The sequence below is a fragment of the Carassius auratus genome, unplaced genomic scaffold, assembly GCF_003368295.1.
Source record: "Carassius auratus strain Wakin unplaced genomic scaffold, ASM336829v1 scaf_tig00021007, whole genome shotgun sequence".
Classification (NCBI taxonomy): domain Eukaryota; kingdom Metazoa; phylum Chordata; class Actinopteri; order Cypriniformes; family Cyprinidae; genus Carassius; species Carassius auratus.
Genome location: NW_020525077.1, coordinates 33706 through 52818, shown reverse-complemented (window position 1 = coordinate 52818; position 19113 = coordinate 33706). Strand labels below are relative to the sequence as shown.

At 39.8% G+C, this 19113-nt stretch overlaps 1 protein-coding gene across 1 annotated transcript; it reads right to left on the bottom strand.

Annotated features, from left to right (window-relative positions):
- Positions 1 to 5687: 5687 nt before the first annotated feature.
- On the bottom strand, positions 5688 to 8371 carry LOC113076672 (zinc finger protein 239-like). Its single transcript, XM_026249357.1, has 3 exons — positions 8338 to 8371; positions 6871 to 7904; positions 5688 to 5699 (listed from the first exon to the last, which is right to left on the bottom strand). Exons 1-3 carry the CDS (start codon positions 8369 to 8371, stop codon positions 5688 to 5690), a joined length of 1080 nt encoding a protein of 359 aa, XP_026105142.1.
- Between the last annotated feature and the right edge of the window lie 10742 nt (positions 8372 to 19113).

Sequence of the window (19113 nt, the reverse complement as noted above, 5' to 3'; positions counted from 1 at the left end):
ACTAATTACTTTTTAAAAGTAACTTGCCCAACACTGAATATAATACCCTGAGTTTGGACATCAGGGCGGACAGATTACACTAATCTACAATGAAAAAATTAAACTGCAAAAACTCGGACATAAGACAAAAATAAAGGAACGATCGCAAGATGAAAAAAATAGAACATAAACGGGAGTGTGAGAATCATTTTTCTATGCTGCAGGGTAGCAAGAGATTTTTACCTTTTTGCTTTCCTTACATCCAGTTGTGTTTCGTGTATTTGCATGCTGCACTGTTGCCAAATGCGCTTAATTTAGGCTACTTTGGGGCAATGTTTGATTAACTATTTTGTTGGGTTAACTGCACAGACCTGGCAACTGTATCTAAAGAGTTTAAGAGCATGTCTGAGGATAACCAGCTACGACTGAACTCATAAGCATACAACATAGCCTTCTGAGTGAAAAAACAAAGAGAAAATCAAAAAAAGTCAAAGGTACAAGACTGTACATATTTTCATTTCCGAGCAAAGGAACTCATCCCATAAACCACTGCGCCTCACTGAAGTCGACTGAAGCCACAACCGCAAAAGAGTCTTTTGAGCGACTTCCAAATCTGACGACGTGTCCTCCAGTGAATTTTATATAGTGAATGTGCAGTTAATAGCAGTTCTTTCAGTAGTAATCGTGTAAATAATATTTGAATTGTGGGTGGGGGGAGTGCATGTACAGTTCTCTCTCCACCTTCAATACCACGACTTAGGTGCCCTTGTGCAAGGCACCGAACCCCCAACTGCTCCCCGGGCGCCGCAGCATAAATGGCTGCCCACTGCTCCGGGTGTGTGTGTGTGTTCACTGCTCTGTGTGTGTGCACTTCGGATGGGTTAAATGCAGAGCACAAATTCTGAGTATGGGTCACCATACTTGGCTGAATGTCACGTCACTTTCACTTTCAAAAAGGGGAGCGCTGCTAAACCACCACGAGAATCACCCAAATAGCCCCTCATGTTGAGGGAAGGGATGTTTGAAAGTGTACAAACAAATACACACTGGCTGAATGAAGCCCAAGGAACCAAGGTCTAACTATATCAAGAAAGGGAACGAAGCGGAGGGCGTAACCCTTACCGTACAGGATTTCAGAAAGTGTGCAGAGTCTTGCGTGCACACTTACAACTTACATGGATTTTAGAAAGTGTGCAAAGTGTTCACGTGCACACTCACCACCATGTGGTTTTGAGAAAGTACATAAAGCTTAACATGTGTACTTAAAGGTTCCTAAGCATCGGAGAGACACTGAATCGCACGGGAGAGGCAAGCTAAAATTTTAGAAACCTTGGACAAGGGGAGGCAGCATATACAAGAAGACTTCTATAACTGCCACCTCCACTTCCCCCTAGATGCTACAGCACCACTAAGTGGCCAGGAGACCCCTCAGGGTAACTGAAAGGAAACTCACAGAGTTTATTAGTAGACACTGTGGTCAGTGGGGCGGGGCTGAGAGGCGTGGGAACGAGGAGTGAGGCCAGGTGTAGTGATTGGAGATGAGCTACACCTGCGCCCCACCGCCAGTATTGAGTCCCACGTAGGAGATGGAAGGATATAAAACTGGAGTGACGACCGTGAAGGACGAGAGAGGACCAGGCCTGGGACATTATTTTATGTGTTTGCTTTTTATTTGTGCTGTTTTGTTTATTTTGAATATTAAAATTATGTTTTGATCGTGCGCCGGTTCCCGCCTCCTTCTTCCCGATGAATATGGAGATTTGTATATCGTTACAGTGGTGCCGAAACCCGGGAGAAGGAGGGACGCGCTGCTGAAGATCCCTCACCGCTGTGGTGAATCCGCGGTGCCCTCGAGCAGGCGAGGTATGTGCCGCCATGGACGCTCGAGGCGGTGGGCTGGAGCGAGTTGCCGGGGACGGGCGAGCTCGCTGCCGACCGCCCACGATATGGAGGGGCGGCTGCCATCCGATTTTGGGCAGCGGCAGGAGTCCCCCGTTCCTTGCCCCTCCGGATTCCGTCACGGAGGCGGCAGGCTCCGGCTCCCTGGCGAACGGCGCCGACTCCTCCGCTCCCTCACGGACGGCAGCCGCCCCTTTTTATTTTTATTTATTTTAAAATTTTTTATTAATGATCTTCAGTCTTCAAGGACCTTCGCGGGGTTTAGTCTTTTTATTTTTATTTATTTTTTATTTTTTAATTAATGATCTTCAGTCTTCAAGGACCTTCGCGGGGTTTAGACAGTTCCACGAGTTCCACCAATCAGATGCATCACTGTGGGATTGTTCAGGATTGTGGGTAATGAAGTACTTATCCAAGACATCGCGAATAAAAGGCATTTATCTCAAAACAAGATTAGTGCCCCATGAACTTTTGGCGTTTATATGAGCATATACAATTGCTTAGTACAGCCGTAGCTGGTTTTAAGTCTACCAATTATGGTTACGTTTTTATGGCTAATACCTCAACTGTCAATGGAGATATTGTATTGAATTCTTACTTTGAAAATTTGTCACACAGAAATAACATTTTATGAACATAGTCTGCTATTCAGAGCTACATTTCACGTACATGCATGAAATTAGTTGAAATTGAAATTCGTTACACACGTATGGCGAACCATTACCTGAGATTTTTGTGCAGTTTTCACCCATTTCCATGCCTCGTACTTTGACGAACTCCTCCTACAGTTTTAATCGGATTATCTTCATATTTGGTGAGGGTCATCATAAGACCTTTGTGACGTTAAATTGCGTAAAATTCTGTCCTTATCACATCAACATGCCCTTATTCGGTTATAGTCATAGCGCCACCTGCTGGCAACAGGAAGTGTCATGTTTAACACTGTTTTGGACTCCAAGCAACATATTAAAAAGTGTCATCAAATGCTAAATACACTGGCAACATTCTCAAACACACTAAAACATGCTAGCAACACTTAGCTAAGTGCTAAAGCATGCTATGAATGCAGTGAAGCAGGAAGTTACTGTAACTCAGGCATGCAGTGTCCAATCTGGCCCAAATTTAACAAGTTTGACAAGAGTCATGTCCTTAACACACCTACATTTTAATGTTCAATTATAGTCTTAGCGCCATCTGCTGGCAACAGGAAGTGGCATGTTTAACACTGTTATGGACTCCTAGCAACATGATAAAAAGCATCAACAATTGATAAATATGCTGGCCACATTCTAGAGGCATGCTAAAACATGCTAGCAATACTTAGCTAAGTGTTAATGCATGCTATTAATGCAGTGAAGCAGAACATTACTGTAACTATGTCCAATCTGCCTCAAACGTCACAAGTTTTAGTAGAGTCCTGGCCTGAAGATATCTACATGCTCATATTTGGTTATAGGTATAGTGCTACCTACTGACAAGAGTAAGTGACATGTTTCAACACTTTTCTGCACTATTAGTAACACCATAAAATGTGCCATTGTGTGCTAATCATGCTAGAAATATTCTCAAACATGTAAGCAACACTTACTGTGTTCTAAAGGCTGCTATTAATACTATGAAACAGGAAGGAAGTTGTAACTAATGCATACAATGAGGGTCTTCACACGTTTTATAAGACTCCTGGCCTGAACACAACTAAAGGCCAATATTCAATTATAATTATAGCGCCACCTGTTGGCAGCAGGAAATGTGGCACAAATATTTAACTTTTTATAAGCAAATGGCCAAACGTTCGCTGTTCTCCTATGGCCACTGGGTGGTGGTGAGCCCGGGTCCAAGAGCCCTTTCATCACTACTTGCAGCTTTAATTGTCATTATGTTTCTCTTTCTGTATTTTATTCAGCTGCAGAGATTGAAATAAACATCTGCAGGAACATCTTATGATTTATGGCTCTATGAATCATGATTGTTCTTCAGCATCATGAATGAATGAGGAATAAAAATGAATACCAACCTGATTGTTTTTCTGCAGGGTTCTTGTGGGAAAAGCTAATCTGACAAAATTAAAAAATATATCAGCTTCTAAATTTGTTTTCATAATAAATAGATTTATGTCCGTCTGTCAATTCATTGTAAAGTAACTGATGGTAGTTCATAATGATTTTGATTGCTAAACCTAACATTGTTCGGTGTCTTTCAAATACAGGGAGGGAGCTCAATGCGTTGCAACTTCAGAAAACACATGCAAAAAACACCAGCAAACACCAGTAAATCAAGAACAAATAAAGAAACACACAGCAAATAGTCACAACACAATCAAATAAAAACTTATTTTACAGCATTGTGAGCATTTGCAGCACCTGCTGTCAATCTGATAAAGATGTTTTCTTGATTTCCAGGTGCACTCCCTATTAAGTCCTATTGTACCGAATTTTGGTTGCAGTTCCACTGGGGGTGATCACTATGAGTGCAAAATGAATGGAAGTCTATGGGGCTAGATGGCTAAATTTGTCCCTTTCACCCAATTGCCATTGAGAAATCTCAGATCGGATTGTAGGTTTTGCAAGTTCATCATGGGTTATAGGTCGAGAGTTGAATGAACGAGTACTTATGTCCTTTCGATTTCTTACAGGTTGAGTTGTTATTGCCCATAACATGCTAGCATTCTGCTAATGAACGCTGATTGGTCAGTGAAGGACTGATTACGACCAGAGATACCACTTGATGATATCCGAATCAGAATCAGTGGGATCAGAAGGATAAGGCAAACTTTTTCGCCCAAGTTTTTCTTTTCAATGCAGCAACTTTTTTTTTGGTTGCTGGCACTTTTATCTGCCTATTGTTATGTATGTACTGTGAAATTTACACGGAAAATAAATTGAATTTGAGTACTTGTTGTGTTATTCTTGTGTTAAGAAATAACGGATACATATGGTATAGTATTGCCACCTTAAAAAAACACAAACAAATGTCACGCTCAATAGTGCTAAATATCAATAAAAATGTAAAAAGGAAAAAAAATCGCAGATGTGCAATGATAAATTGTTCTAATAGTGGGCAAGCGTTGTCCTATTTCTCATTTCCCAAGGACGACAAAAGGTAACCTATGTGGACTCAGTTAATTGTCAAAGCCTGAATTTACGGTGGTTCACGTGAGAGGGAAGGTTGGCCAAATGCCAAGTTGGCTAATGTCCAAAATCTGCCAGGTTGCGCCAGGTTGCACCAGAGCCGTTAAATAATTAATTTTTCAACAGCTCTGGAAAGTACCATAGACATTCTATGAAAGCACCAAAGTGACTGAAGGATTGCCGCCGTAAAGCAGTATCTCTGGTCGTATGATGTGTATGATGGCATTGACATTTTAAAAGACTTTTTAAAGCAAATAAGTGACTCTAAAAAATCGAACACCCAGCTATGTGTAATTTCTTTGCATCTCCTTTCGAATACAACATTCAAATTACAAGACAAAAAATCATATCCTGAGAAAAGTGGATTTTGAGGGGTATAACGCCATTGACCTCCATTCATTCTGCTCTTGTCATATGGAATCAGAGTGGAACTGCAACCAGTTCAGAAGCCGGAAGTGTAGTGAGAGTGAAACTTCTCGCAATATTAGACATTCTCTGGTACAGATGTGTTTGATGGTTGTGTAAGTGAAATACAGTGAACTGTTTGCTTCACCTCAGAAGAGTCTTCTTCTTCTTCTTCATAGCCAGCTTGTATTTTCTCATTAGCGCCATCTACTTTGGATTTATGGATCACGTGTCTCCTGTGCTTTATACAGTAGGCTATAAGTCTCATGTGCCGCCTTATACTCCGCCCTGAAAGTATGTTAGAGTGTGCACAGATTCACACTTCAAAAATCACCTGAAATAGTAGACCATCCGGGGACTTTTGGCGTACTTTTTTTTAACATACTATGCTTTGGGATGCCCTTATTCTAATCTCATATACTTTGTATGATGGATAGTACATTAAGACGCAGGGAGAGACTATTTTACTCCTCAGATCTGTCAGGACTCTACGCTGTATATTTCACTAGAAATAATCTTAAAATATCATAACAACGTCAATGACTGAAACATCTGCTCTTCAATACTTGAGTTGCACAGTGGCTTCATTGTTATTTTTTTATTTTTTTAGTAAAAAAAAAATCTCAGATTAGATAGCACACGTACATCTGAAAGATGTCTGTTAAAGATCTCTTAATATGGAAAGCATTTACAGTACTCTCTACAAACATCTGACAGTCGTCTTTAAGATCTAAGTTTTACATACATCCTAAATCATAAACATCTCAAAGATATCTATTAGACGTCTATTTGATATCTAAAAGGAAATGTCCTAAACTCTCTGAAAAATATGTCTTGCAGACGTAAATGCAGACTCTCGGTGATGTATGTGTGACCATGTTCTTAAGGTGGTTATAGTTAAGTTACAGTAGGCCTACATCAGGCAAAAATGCTGTTAATAAACACTGTACCCAGAAAAAGAAAGCGATTTTTATTTTTGTTACACAAAACCTAAAGTTGACATTGACTTTAAATAAAACGTCCAGTATGGAATGATATTCCGGACTTTATTCAAAAGGAATTGCAAATTGTATTTGCAATTCCGTTTTCAATTTGTGGACGCATAAAATGTGACATAATCCAAACGCAAATGCAAATCGCGCATTACTGTTTTAATTTTTGTTTAAGTGAATGCACAGTGTCTGCCAAATTTAAAATGGAAATACAAAGTCCGTTTGCAATTGTGATTCCCATATCTCACGAGCTATGAGCCTGTCATATTTAAATAACAATAATAATTACCGCATTTGCCTTTTCACTCTCTCTGCACTGCGCATGTAAACTGCCAAAACTCAAATGGAATCGCAATTCCTTTTGCATTTGAATTTCCGACATCTACACAGAAACCTGTCAATCAAGTGACAGGGGTGGGGCCATTTTATTGGCCGTGTTTGCATTGGGAAGTGACATCAGTATGAACTCTCATGTGCTCTTTAAGGCATTCTTTTTGCGTAAAACTCTTCCTGCACTGATCACACAGTTTCTCTCCAGTGTGGAACCTTTCATGTGTTTTCAGGTGTCCTGACAGACTGAATCTCTTGTCACAGTGTGAACACTTGTACGTTTTCTCTCTAGTGTGAATCATCTCATGTCTTTTCAGGTGTCCTGACTGATTGAATCTCTTGTCACAGTGTGAACACTTGTAAGGTTTCTCTCCAGTGTGAATCATCTCATGCTGTTTTAAACGGTCCGCTGAAATAAAAGTCTTTTCACACTCAAAGCACATGTACTCTTTCACACCAGTATGAAGTTTCTGATGTTGTTTCAAACTTTGTAGCAATGTAAAACTCTTTCCACACAAATCACACGAATATGGCTTCTCCTGTGTATGAACCGTCAGGTGTTTCTTCAGGACTAAAGCCCACAAAAATGTTTGCCCGCACTGATCACATGAGTACAGTTTCTCTCTTGTGTGGATGTTCATGTGTCTCTTAAGGTTTGATGATTGTGTAAATCTCTTCCCACAATGATCACAAGAGAATGGTTTCTCTCCAGTATGAACTCTCATGTGCTCTGCAAGGCATTCTTTTCGCGAAAAACTCTTCCCGCACTGATCACATGTGGACAGTTTCTCTCCAGTGTGGATCCTTTCATGTGTTTTCAGGTATCCTGACAGACTGAATCTCTTGTCACAGTGTGAACACTTGTAAGGTTTCTCTCCAGTGTGGATGTTCATGTGACCCTTAAGTTTTTCTGATCTTGTAAAACTCTTCCCGCACTGATCACATGTGTATGGTTTCTCTCCAGTGTGAACTCTCATGTGAATATCAAGATTATATTTGAGGGTGAAACTCTTTCCACACTGAGTGCAGGTGAAAGATTTCTTGGCTCTTCTTTTCTTTAAATCTTTCTGTTTGGTTTGAGAGCAACTCAAAGGTTTTTCTCTGGTTTTGACATGATTTTTCTCCTCAACTTCACTTGATTCTTCACTCTCCTGGTTATCTTCAATCAGCTCTGAAATAAAAGTAAAAACGGTTACTTTTCAGGAACTTTTATGAAGGAATATAAAAGTGGACCCTGATTTAACAGCAGAAAAAAAGACAGTTATTATATAAGATGTTGATTGTTTTGATGCGTTTTTATAATTTATGCGTCCCTGACTATTTTCATGAATGAGCTACACCAATCTCCCAGTTATTTTCTAAAACAATTATAGGCACAAATCCCGTGTTTCTATGGGGAGAACCATTAAATGTTTGATCAAATATCCAACATATCTAACGTTTTAGAGGAAAAAGTTCCCAGTTCATAGAAAGTGTCCCTTATTATATGTTGCATCAGCAAGATTATTCAGACGCTCTAAAGATTTTTACAGCAAAAACATAAAAGTGCTTGAAGCTTCATAACCATCAGCATTATTAATGAAGAATCAAGAATAAACACCAACCTGTGTGTTCTTCAGTATCTTCAGAGTGTTCCATTCTGCAAGGTTTGTGGGAGGAGCTTCACTGATGATGTGATTGTTGTGGGAGGAGCTTCACTGATGATGTGATTGTTGTGGGAGGAGCTTCACTGATGATGTGATTGTTGTGGGAGGAGCTTCACTGTCGATGTGATTGTTGTGGGAGGAGCTTCACTGATGATGTTATTTGTTGTGGGAGGAGCTTCACTGTTGATGTGATTGTTGTGGGAGGAGCTTCACTGATGATGTGATTGTTGTGGGAGGAGCTTCACTGTTGATGTGATTGTTGTGGGAGGAGCTTCACTGTCGATGTGATTGTTGTGGGAGGAGCTTCACTGATGATGTGATTGTTGTGGGAGGAGCTTCACTGATGATGTGATTGTTGTGGGAGGAGCTTAACTGATGATGTGATTGTTGTGGGAGGAGCTTCACTGCCGATGTGATTGTTGTGGGAGGAGCTTCACTGTTGATGTGATTGTTGTGGGAGGAGCTTCACTGAACATCAATTTCTCTGGAAGCAGATTTTGGAGAATTCATTTACACATTTAAGCATTTACTCAAGTGAAGCCAAAGAGACCAGAGCCTAGCAAATATAAAGTGTTTTCTCTTTGAAAAGTATTTGATTACAATATTAAAAAAGTAACAGCTCTGACACAAAGGGCACATCAACTTAAAATGTTCATAAATTTACATTGCACTCACATATGTGCTAAATCACACATTATGTTTCTGCTTTCTGTCTTTCTATTGTAAACATTTCTATCCATGTGTTTTTTTTTTTATTCTGCTCCATGTATTAACATAAAATATGATACCTGTATAGAAATAAAGAAAATAATATAACGTGAATTTCTTTCAAACATAAATAACAGTAAGAATAAAAAAGCTGTTCTAGAACAGTTTGGCTGCCTATCAGGGTACAAGTTAAACTTTAAGTTAAGCTTGTGTCTTGTTAACCAATTTGCTAAATATCTTCCTCATTCTTCATTCCCCTTTAAGTTGGCCTTGGATGGGTTTAAATATCTGCGGATATTTATCACTGGTAAGCTTAAAGTCTTGTTTTTTAAGAACTTTACACCACTTGTGGAAAAATGCAAGTCAGATATTGCTAGGTGGAGTTCCCTTTCCTTTCTGAAATAGGTCATGCAAACCTTATTAAAATGGCCAAAGTTTTTGTATCTTTTCCAGCATCTTCCAGTCTGCATGAATAAATACTTTTTTTTTTAATTTATATCAGCAATTGAATAACATCCATAAATTACTATATTATGTTGGCCTTAAAAGTTATGCCTCTAATCTGCCCTGGGTGCATGTAGAGATATCTTCCTCTCGTTATTTACTGTTTAATATATTCTCCCAGCTTTTCCCTGGGGTACACCAAATCTTGAACAATCCAATAGTTATTAATAATATTAAGATTTGGCATCAATTCAGAAAAAAATTTGGTCTACATAGAGCATAGATTCATATGCCAATTTCAAATAATCCCTTATTTTCCCCAACCCTTTCAGATAACTTCTTTGATATTTGGGCAGCTAAAGGTCTCTCTACTATAAACGACCTGTATGGAAGCATGTCAAGACCTCCTGACTATCTGAGCTATCTGTTTGTTAAAAGCACTATATAAATAAAGGTGGCTTGACTTGACTGGACTATTATTAATATCATAACATCTAGGCTACATGAGCATTTAGAAGAAGTTTTTATCCAAAACGACTTACAAAAGAGGAAAAAGCAATTAGTCAAAATATTCGGTGTCCGATAAAATCATATATTTTTGCATAAACAAATTGTGTAAAATGTATTTTAAAAATGTTTAAATATGTGAATGCTGCATGGATTGCTCACCTGTCCTCAAGAAGTCTCGCTGCAGCTGCGTCCGAGAGATCTTATAAACCGAGACAAAGAGTGAAAAACCAGTCCAAGGATTTGTCGTTTGCCTTTTAGTTCTGGCAAGACTGGTCAAACTAACACAGAAGCTCTGTAGTGAGAAAACAAAACACCTACAGTTGTTATGTCGTGATGTCGGCAAGAAACAGCAATGGATTCTTCTCAGGAACTTTTAATAACTTATCAAACAAGCCTAGTAACTCACATGCACAGCTCTCTCTAACAACTCCAGTTACCCTTCCTCTTATAGACTTTTATTTTTTTTTACAGAAGTAAGGAAGGACCTAAAGTGACATCTAATGGGGTTTTCCAACAGTGCAGTCTCTTCTGATAAAGCCTGTCCAGGGATCAAGCTTGACCTTCAACAGTATCTTGTCAGATTAGCTCTAACCACTCATAGCCATTCCCCTGTTCGAGTTTCATCCACATACACTGAGAAAATACTGAAGGCCGACACACGTGCAAATACAACACAGAAAATAGAGAGTGTACATATATATATGTACATATACATATACATATATACATATATATATATGGAATATAGAAAATTATAGAAACTTCGGTCACACTACAATACTAATTTCTCGATTGACATGGCATCAAACGTGGAAAAAGTTGGCACAAACTGACCAATTTCACAGCTTAACTGTGACGTCTCCGCCTAGCTGTGTGTGTGTGTGTGTGTGTGTGTATTTGTGATTGTGTTTTAGGTGCCGTCTGGAGGGGGCGTGGCTACACACCTGACACTTGTTGGATTGTGGAGTGAAATATGTGGAAGACTTCTCGAAGGCAGTTGTTGGGCGTTTTGTCTCCGTGATGGAGTTTGTCGCTGCACGTCAACGTTGATCACTTTAGAAAAAAAAAAAATGCAAAATTTTATTTACCTATGAATTTGTGAATTAGTAACTTTTGGATTAGAAATATGGCATCCATCGAAAGCTTTATTAAATCTCCGTCGGAGGCTTTGTTAAATGGGCTTTCTAAAGGACAATTGTGGGAACTTGTGGAACATTATGGTATTGGAGATGTGGATAAACGGTTAAAAAAGAATGAGTTAAAAACAGTTTTGAAGGTAAAGTTGAGTGAGGGAGAAATTTTGTCCGTTGCGAATGAAGAGGTTATTGAGGAGTCCAAGGAATCGGTGGACCTTTTTTCAGGTTTATCTTTTGAACAGAAAAAGAGATCCTTAAGATGCAGCAAATGCATAGTCGAGAGATGGTTAATGTAGTTAAGGAACGTGAACTTGAATTGGAAAGGTTGAAAATGGACGATTTGCTTAAAAAACGCGAAATGGACTTATTGCAGCTCAAACATTCGCAACAGCTGGAATCTGAGAAGCTGTCGCGAGATTTTGAGTTGCAAGTGCAGCGGTTAAAATTAATCGGTGAAGGTAAAATGTCATTTGAAGGTGTACCATCACAGGAAAGAGTATCGCGTTCATTTGATGTGGTAGGGAATTTAAAATTGCTTCCTAAGTTTAATGAACGTGATCCCGATGTTTTTTTCTCGTTGTTTGAGAGTATTGCGGAGGAACGTAACTGGCCTATTGCTGATCGAGTAGTGATGCTTCAAAGTGTAATTACCGGTAGAGCACAAGAGGCCTATATGGCGCTTATGGTGGAAGATCGAAAAGACTATGACAAGGTTAAGTCTACTATTCTGAGGGTGTATGAGTTGGTTCCAGAAGCGTACCGTCAGCGTTTTAGGAGTTGGCGAAGAGGAGAACGTCAGACTCATGTTGAAGTGGGGAGAGAGCTGACTGCACATTTTGATCGGTGGTGCGCTGCATCAAATGTGAGTACTTTCGAGGAGTTGCGAGATTTGATTTTGTTGAAGCAGTTTAGAAATATTGTCACTGATAACATTGCTACTTATATCAATGAAAATAAGCCCGGCACGGTTGCTGAAGCCGCTGTATTAGCGGATGAATTCACTTTAACTCATAGGAGTGGGTTTGCTAATGCACATGCAGGTGGTAGTGTTAGTTATAGAGATAATTTGTCTCAGCAACGCTCACGGAAATTTGATGTTGTGCCTCCTGCTCAGAGGTCTGTTAATTCTGTGCGGGGGAAAACTGATGATAATGTTTGCCATTATTGCTTTAACAATGGACACTGGAAAAATGAGTGTCCAGTATTGGCAGGCAAACTGAGGTCACGAGGTAAAAAGACCAATTTTGTTCCCACATTATTGGTAGACACTGTATCTATGTCTAAAAAACAGCCGGTATTCTCTGATTTTGTAATTGAATCAAAAGCTCTAAAGGTTGATCCTCATTTGAATTATGCTCCATTCATTACAGACGGTTTTGTGTCATTAACTGATGGTATTGACAAGGTACCAATTAAGATCTTGAGGGATACTGGGTCATCAGAAGCGTTTATTTTAGAGTTGATTCTACCTTTTTCTGCTGCCTCAAGTGCGGAGAAAAACGTATTGATCAGGGGGATAGGGCTGCAGACGTTTTCTGTTCCTTTGCACAGAGTTTATTTAAAATCTGACTTGGTGGAGGGAGAGGTAACTGTTGGAGTACGTCCGTCGTTACCTGTTAAAGGCGTTTCTGTGATTTTGGGAAACAACTTGGCAGGGGGGCGAGTGTGGAGAGATGTTGTTCCTCCACCGGTAGTTTCGTGTACTCCATTGAAAGGACAAACTGATGAATTGAGATGTGATTTCCCTGAGGTGTTTGTGTCCTGTGCCGTAACCCGTTCAATGAGTCGTAGCTTACCTGATCGTGTAGAGGTGCAAAAAGTTGAGGTGCCTGGGTTAGCCGGGATTTCTCCTATTACTCGTAGTGAGTTGGTAGCTGCACAGCAGAATGATACCGTTTTAAAACCTTTGTTTGCTGTTGCAGTGCGCCCTGAGGAGGTGGAGAGCGTGGCAACCGGCTACTTTGTTCAGGAGGAGTTGAGGTTGAGGAAATGGAGTCATCAAAGTGAGGATTTAGGCAGTAAGGCAATAATTCAGGTAGTGGTGCCGGATCAGTTTAAGGAGGTGGTATTAAGGGCTGCCCATGGGGATGTTGCAGGCCATTTGGGCGTGAAAAAGACTTATCATCGTATTTTGTTGCAATATTATTGGCCTCTTCTTAAAAAGGATGTAGCAACATTTATTAAAACTTGCCACACTTGCCAGATGGTTGGTAAACCCAATCAGGTTTTAAAACCTGTGCCGTTGTGTCCGATATCGGTAACAAGTCAACCTTTCGAACACATAATGATTGACTGTGTGGGACCGTTGCCTCCGTCTAAATCGGGTAACTCGTATTTGCTTACAGTTATGTGTCAAACAACTCGATATCCCGCGGCATATCCCTTGCGTAAGATCACCACTAAAGCTGTCGTTAAAGCTTTGACGCATTTCATTTCTATTTTTGGAATACCCAGGATTGTTCAGAGCGATCGAGGGACCAATTTTATGTCTGGAATGTTTGCGGAGGTCTTGAGGCAGCTTGGGGTGAAGCATAACCAGTCAAGTGCACGACATCCTCAGAGTCAAGGGGCATTGGAGCGTTTCCACCAGTCTCTGAAGTCGTTGTTGCGCGCATATTGTGTTGAACTAAATCGGGATTGGGAGGATGGGCTGCCTTGGCTAATGCTTGCTGCTAGGGAGGTAACACAGGAGAGTTTGGGTTTTAGTCCAAACGAATTAGTGTTTGGTCACACGGTGCGGGGACCACTTACAGTTTTGCAAGATGAGCTGAAGGGTGAGGAACCACCTAAAAAAATGTCAGACTATGTTAGTGGGTTCCGGAGGCGTTTGTTTCTTGCAGGACAGAAAGCGCAGAAACGTCTTGGGAAGGCTCAAATTAAAATGAAAAGACTGTTTGATCGCCATACGGAATGTCGTGTTTTTAGTCCGGGCGATCAAGTATTAATGTTGCTGCCTTACCCCAGCTCTCCATTTTGTGCAAAATTTTCTGGTCCTTATACCGTAGTACGGAGAGTTTCGGAACAGGATTATATAATTGCTACTCCTGATCGGAAAAAAATTAAAGCAACTTTGTCATGCTAATCTGCTTAAACCATATTTCTCTTGTACGTCCACTTCAAGCAAAAATTTTAGCGGTTGAAGGTTTTCCTCCTCCATCAACAAAAAAGGAGCTAATGCGTTTTTTGGGACTCGTCGGTTACTATCGGTGTTTCTGTCCTAATTTTTCCACGGTAGTTTCCCCATTGACTGAGATGTTGAAGGGTTCAATGAAGTTTGAATGGACCCTTAATTGTCAGAGGGCATTTGATAATGTGAAACTGTTACTGACAACAGCCCCAGTCCTTGCGGCACCTGAGTTTGGTCAGCCTTTTAAAATACAGGTTGATGCAAGTCACATAGGAGCAGGGGCAGCTTTGTTACAATCTGATCAAGACGGAGTGGATCACCCTGTATGTTTCTTCTCACGAAAGTTTAATGTACATCAAAGGAATTATTCTGTGATCGAGAAAGAAGCTTTGGCTATGATCTGGGCACTCCAGCATTTTGATGTCTATGTGGGGGGTGGCGCGGAGGTGCTGGTATACTCTGATCATAATCCTTTGACATTTCTGCATTCATTGCAAAGTCCGAGTCAGCGTTTGATGCGTTGGGTTTTATTTCTACAACCATACAATTTAAATATTCAACACATCAGAGGGGTTGATAACGTCATGGCTGATGCATTGTCCCGTACGTTTGATGCGGATTTATAATTGTTGATGAGGATGCTGCCTACTTTTCTTTTGCTTCCTACTATATTCTTTATCACCTTAAATTGCTTCCAGGATCCGGATTGCTGGCGATGAAGATGTTGGGTAGATGAGGTAAAGGGTTAGTGGGTCAGAAGTTCTTTATTATTGTGATCTTGATATTTTCAATGTCTTGTGTTTGGATTTATGTTTTGCTGTATTTTTTTTTTTTGTTATGGAATTGGGGGTTTTTTTTAAGGGGGGGGGGGTGTGACGTCTCCGCCTAGCTGTGTGTGTGTGATTGTGTTTTAGGTGCCGTCTGGAGGGGGCGTGGCTACACACCTGACACTTGTTGGATTGTGGAGTGAAATATGTGGAAGACTTCTCGAAGGCAGTTGTTGGGCGTTTTGTCTCCGTGATGGAGTTTGTCGCTGCACGTCGTGCTGAGTGTTTTGCCCGACCCTGATACTTTCCGTTATTTGGATTATGTTAACGTTTGTTTTCTGGCATTTAAATAAATGTTTAATGTGCCGTGACGCGTCTGGTCTCCATTTTGTTGCGGCCTGAGTGCTGGCCGTAACATTAACTCTCACAGAATTTGTATTTTATGTTTGAAACAGCTTGTTGAGATGCATTTAAATGTATGCATTTAGCAGACACTTTTGTCCAAAGCAACTTACAGTGCATTGCAGGCTAACATTTTTTTTTTACCTAAAATGAGATAAAAAATAATACTGCATGCTTTTATGGATTTGTAAAACAGGGAACCTAGGTGTTTTTCCCAAGTGCATAGATGTATGGAGACATTGTACTCGTACATTTTCATTGTGAATACTAAGAACATTTTCGAAAGGTGGTTAAGGAGTGAAATGATTTCCTTATGAAATTAATAGATGCCATGCAATAAAACAATAAAACTGATCTGGAGAAGTGATCTTCGAAAAGAGCAAACAACACCACTCCCCTTGTTCATTTACAACCCCTTCCCCTCTCTCCTCTTCCCTCTCATTCTTTTCCCCCAAAAGCAAGAAGATCCATATATCACATGCGTGGTGTCTTGTGAATATGTTGTTTTCTTCCCTTTCATGTTTGGTATCGTTCTAAACGTCTCCGTGCGATTGGTAAATTGGTCTCAATTTCACAGTAGTCCCTTGTGTTATGACACACATAGAAAACTTTTGGAGAATTGTGTTTTCTGCTGAGGAGGGAGTGTGTCCTCCTTTCTCTGTGGGAATGTTTATCCGTCTCCAGCCAGGTGTGACCTTGGGTCACGAGAATCCACCAAACCAAAAGTGTGTTTGCTGTTTTATCTTCTGGTTTGGAGATTTCTTCGTTTTTCGGTTCTGTGTATGTGAAAACATTGATGTGATTCACAATTGCATTATTCTTTGTTAATTAATTAATTATGTCATAGTCATGTTTCAGTTAATCTGACTAATAATGAATTGCTATATTTGACTGATTCTGATCTCTTCTGAAATCATGATGACTATATTATGAGGAGGCTGATAATACTGCAGTGCTGTGTTTGGTTTGGTCAGACTAAAGGCTCTTGAATAAACGGCACAGATGACCTTTTGATTTCTGTTCATCTCTGCTTTAGCGGGTTGTCTGGAAATGACTAAATTAATTACACTTTTTGTATGCGTGAGTAGCAGGCAACCGACTGAAAGATATTAGTTAACCCTGCTACAGATGATAGGCTAAGGTCAGACACGATAAATAAATTATATGTAAAATATTGGCTACAATCAGTATTGCTATTGTGACAAAATGAATGCTCATTCATCATAGTCTAAGTAAAGAAATGGTTATATTCATATTACACAGCTGCATGCCAAATGTTATTTTCTAGTGTAAACCTATAGTTATAAAAGATAAACAAAAACAGGGTGAATGATCTAATGTTTCCAGCTCTTACCCAAACCATTGCATTTTGAGTGGAATGAGATGTTTAGGTTTTGTTACCTTATTCCACGAGATACCCACAGTCTCCTACAAGGGTAAGCACCATATTTCCTTCAAGAGATATCCACCAACACTAACCCATTTTTAGTGTAGGTCCTTCCCTGATCTCAGGCCTTCTCTTAGGAAGAATCCCCACTTTGTGGACGATGCCCCAATTGTTGAAATAAAGTATTTGAGAAGATCTGATCTGAGTGACGGAGCACAGAAAGCAGGTACCCGGGACCAAGAATGACCAATAATGTATTTCTCTAAAGGTTCAAAGCATTATTGTGACGGGCAAATATCTATAGCTGTCAACTCAGCACAAGTAAAGGAAAAGGGACAACAAGATGACCATGATGCATTGCTGCATACAGAAGAGCACAGGATCTTACATGTATTGAACAATTGTTTAAATATGTGAAATACGATTGATTGCTCACAATACTCATTTCTCATTAGAAACTACATCAAAAGTGGAAGAAAGTCATTACAAACTGCTCAGACGTCCACTTTTATCTCTTAGCTCAACTCTCATGGAATTATCACTTTTCGTGTTTCCAGTTAACTTATGTTGAGATCATAAGAAATAAAAAAATAATACTGCATGCTTTTATGGATTTTGTGAAACAGGGAACCTGTGTTTTTTCAGGCAAACTTTATTAAATAAATTCCTAATAAATCTTAAGGTTGCACTTTACTTTGAAGACCCACTCAAAGACCGTCCCCTGAACCCAGCCACCAAATCAGCTAAAGATAAATCTGCAATAGTGCCTTGTAATTCATTGTATTTTTCTAGAGCTTTGTTTTAATTCTGTTTGCTCCAGATTCATTCTTTTCACTTTTCTGCTTCTCTGACAAAAGAATGTGATCTTTTTTGTGCATTTCTTTTTTGAGTTTTCATCAGTTTGCTCTTCATCTTGTGTCCCTGTCTCTCCTCGTCACTTGCTCCTGAGTTGTCTGCTTGTCTGTTTTCTTCTCTTTCCCCTTCCTATTTGTCCATTTGTTGGCCCACATCTGCTCAAAGTATTTTGATCCTCTCTTTAGCAGTCCCATCTCTCATTTCATCTTCACCAGGGAGACTCTTTGCGAGTCGTTGCAGTGGTCTTCTTCCCTCGTTGACAGGAGAGGGTAATTACCAGCCCTTCATCGCTCTCTTCATGCTGAGTGGAGTTGTTGAAGCTGGTTGGCGTATCTTAAGGTTAGAGATGGGAACTCAGGCGTCACTCTGTAACTGTTTTGCTGATTAATGCAAGGCTCTCTTGAGATGATAACTGAACACTCACTGGTTGTCTTTTGAGGGAGCAAACCATTCCTTGGCCAGAACTACTGTCGCCTGTAAATGGAAACCTTTAGAGTTTTCTGTTAGTGATATCAAGCATGTTAATTTGCTCATCTGGCTAGTTGTCCTTCTCGGTGTGACCTGTGGAATTGTAATGTGGGTTAAGAGCTGTCCTGGTCCCTTCTTTTGAGCTCTCACAAATCCAGTGCTGTCAATGAGTATAGGGCTTATACTCTCTTTCTATAATAAAAAGCCAGAACAATAACCCAGGTACTGACCAGGAAACCAAAATTCATCCATGTTAATTTTTTTACTGGGCATAATATGCCCTGTGGGGCCATATATAAAATTTGTATACAGCTGTTCTGGCTCAGTGTTTCGTCAGACATCGTCTTTCACTCCATACAATACCATCATTCAAACTTTTTTACACTCTTTCAGACTCCCTTTTGGCCAAATACATGTTTTTTTTTTTGTTTTTTTTTGAGATTTCAGCTGATTCTGCTCTCAATTATTTTAGCTGTGGAATGGCACGGATTCTGAGTTGGTTAATATGAAGTTTTTTTCGTTAGGCGAGTGTAGATCTGGTATCATTCCACACGGCTTCTACAAGTCTTGCAACTGGGAAACATCAGTCACCATAAAGTTTAGTTTTTAACACTGCTATATAAATCTTTTTTTGCCTTTTTTCATAAAAAAAAATCTAATAGATTAAATTTTTAGAATAATAGGCCTAGGTATTGAGAGAGCCAATTATAATTTATCAAATGTCACTTGTGTAATTTATTTGGCGCTACTTTTTTGGTAGCTTTACTAGTTACATGTAAAAAGTCATCTGATTACAAAACTCAGATTAATTGTAATGTGTTACCCCAACATTGTTGTGCTGTGCATATTTGCATTTGCACAAGTTCCTGCAATGGCAAGCAATGTAGCCTATATCACAGACATAACTGTTGATTTCTTCAAAGCTAAGTT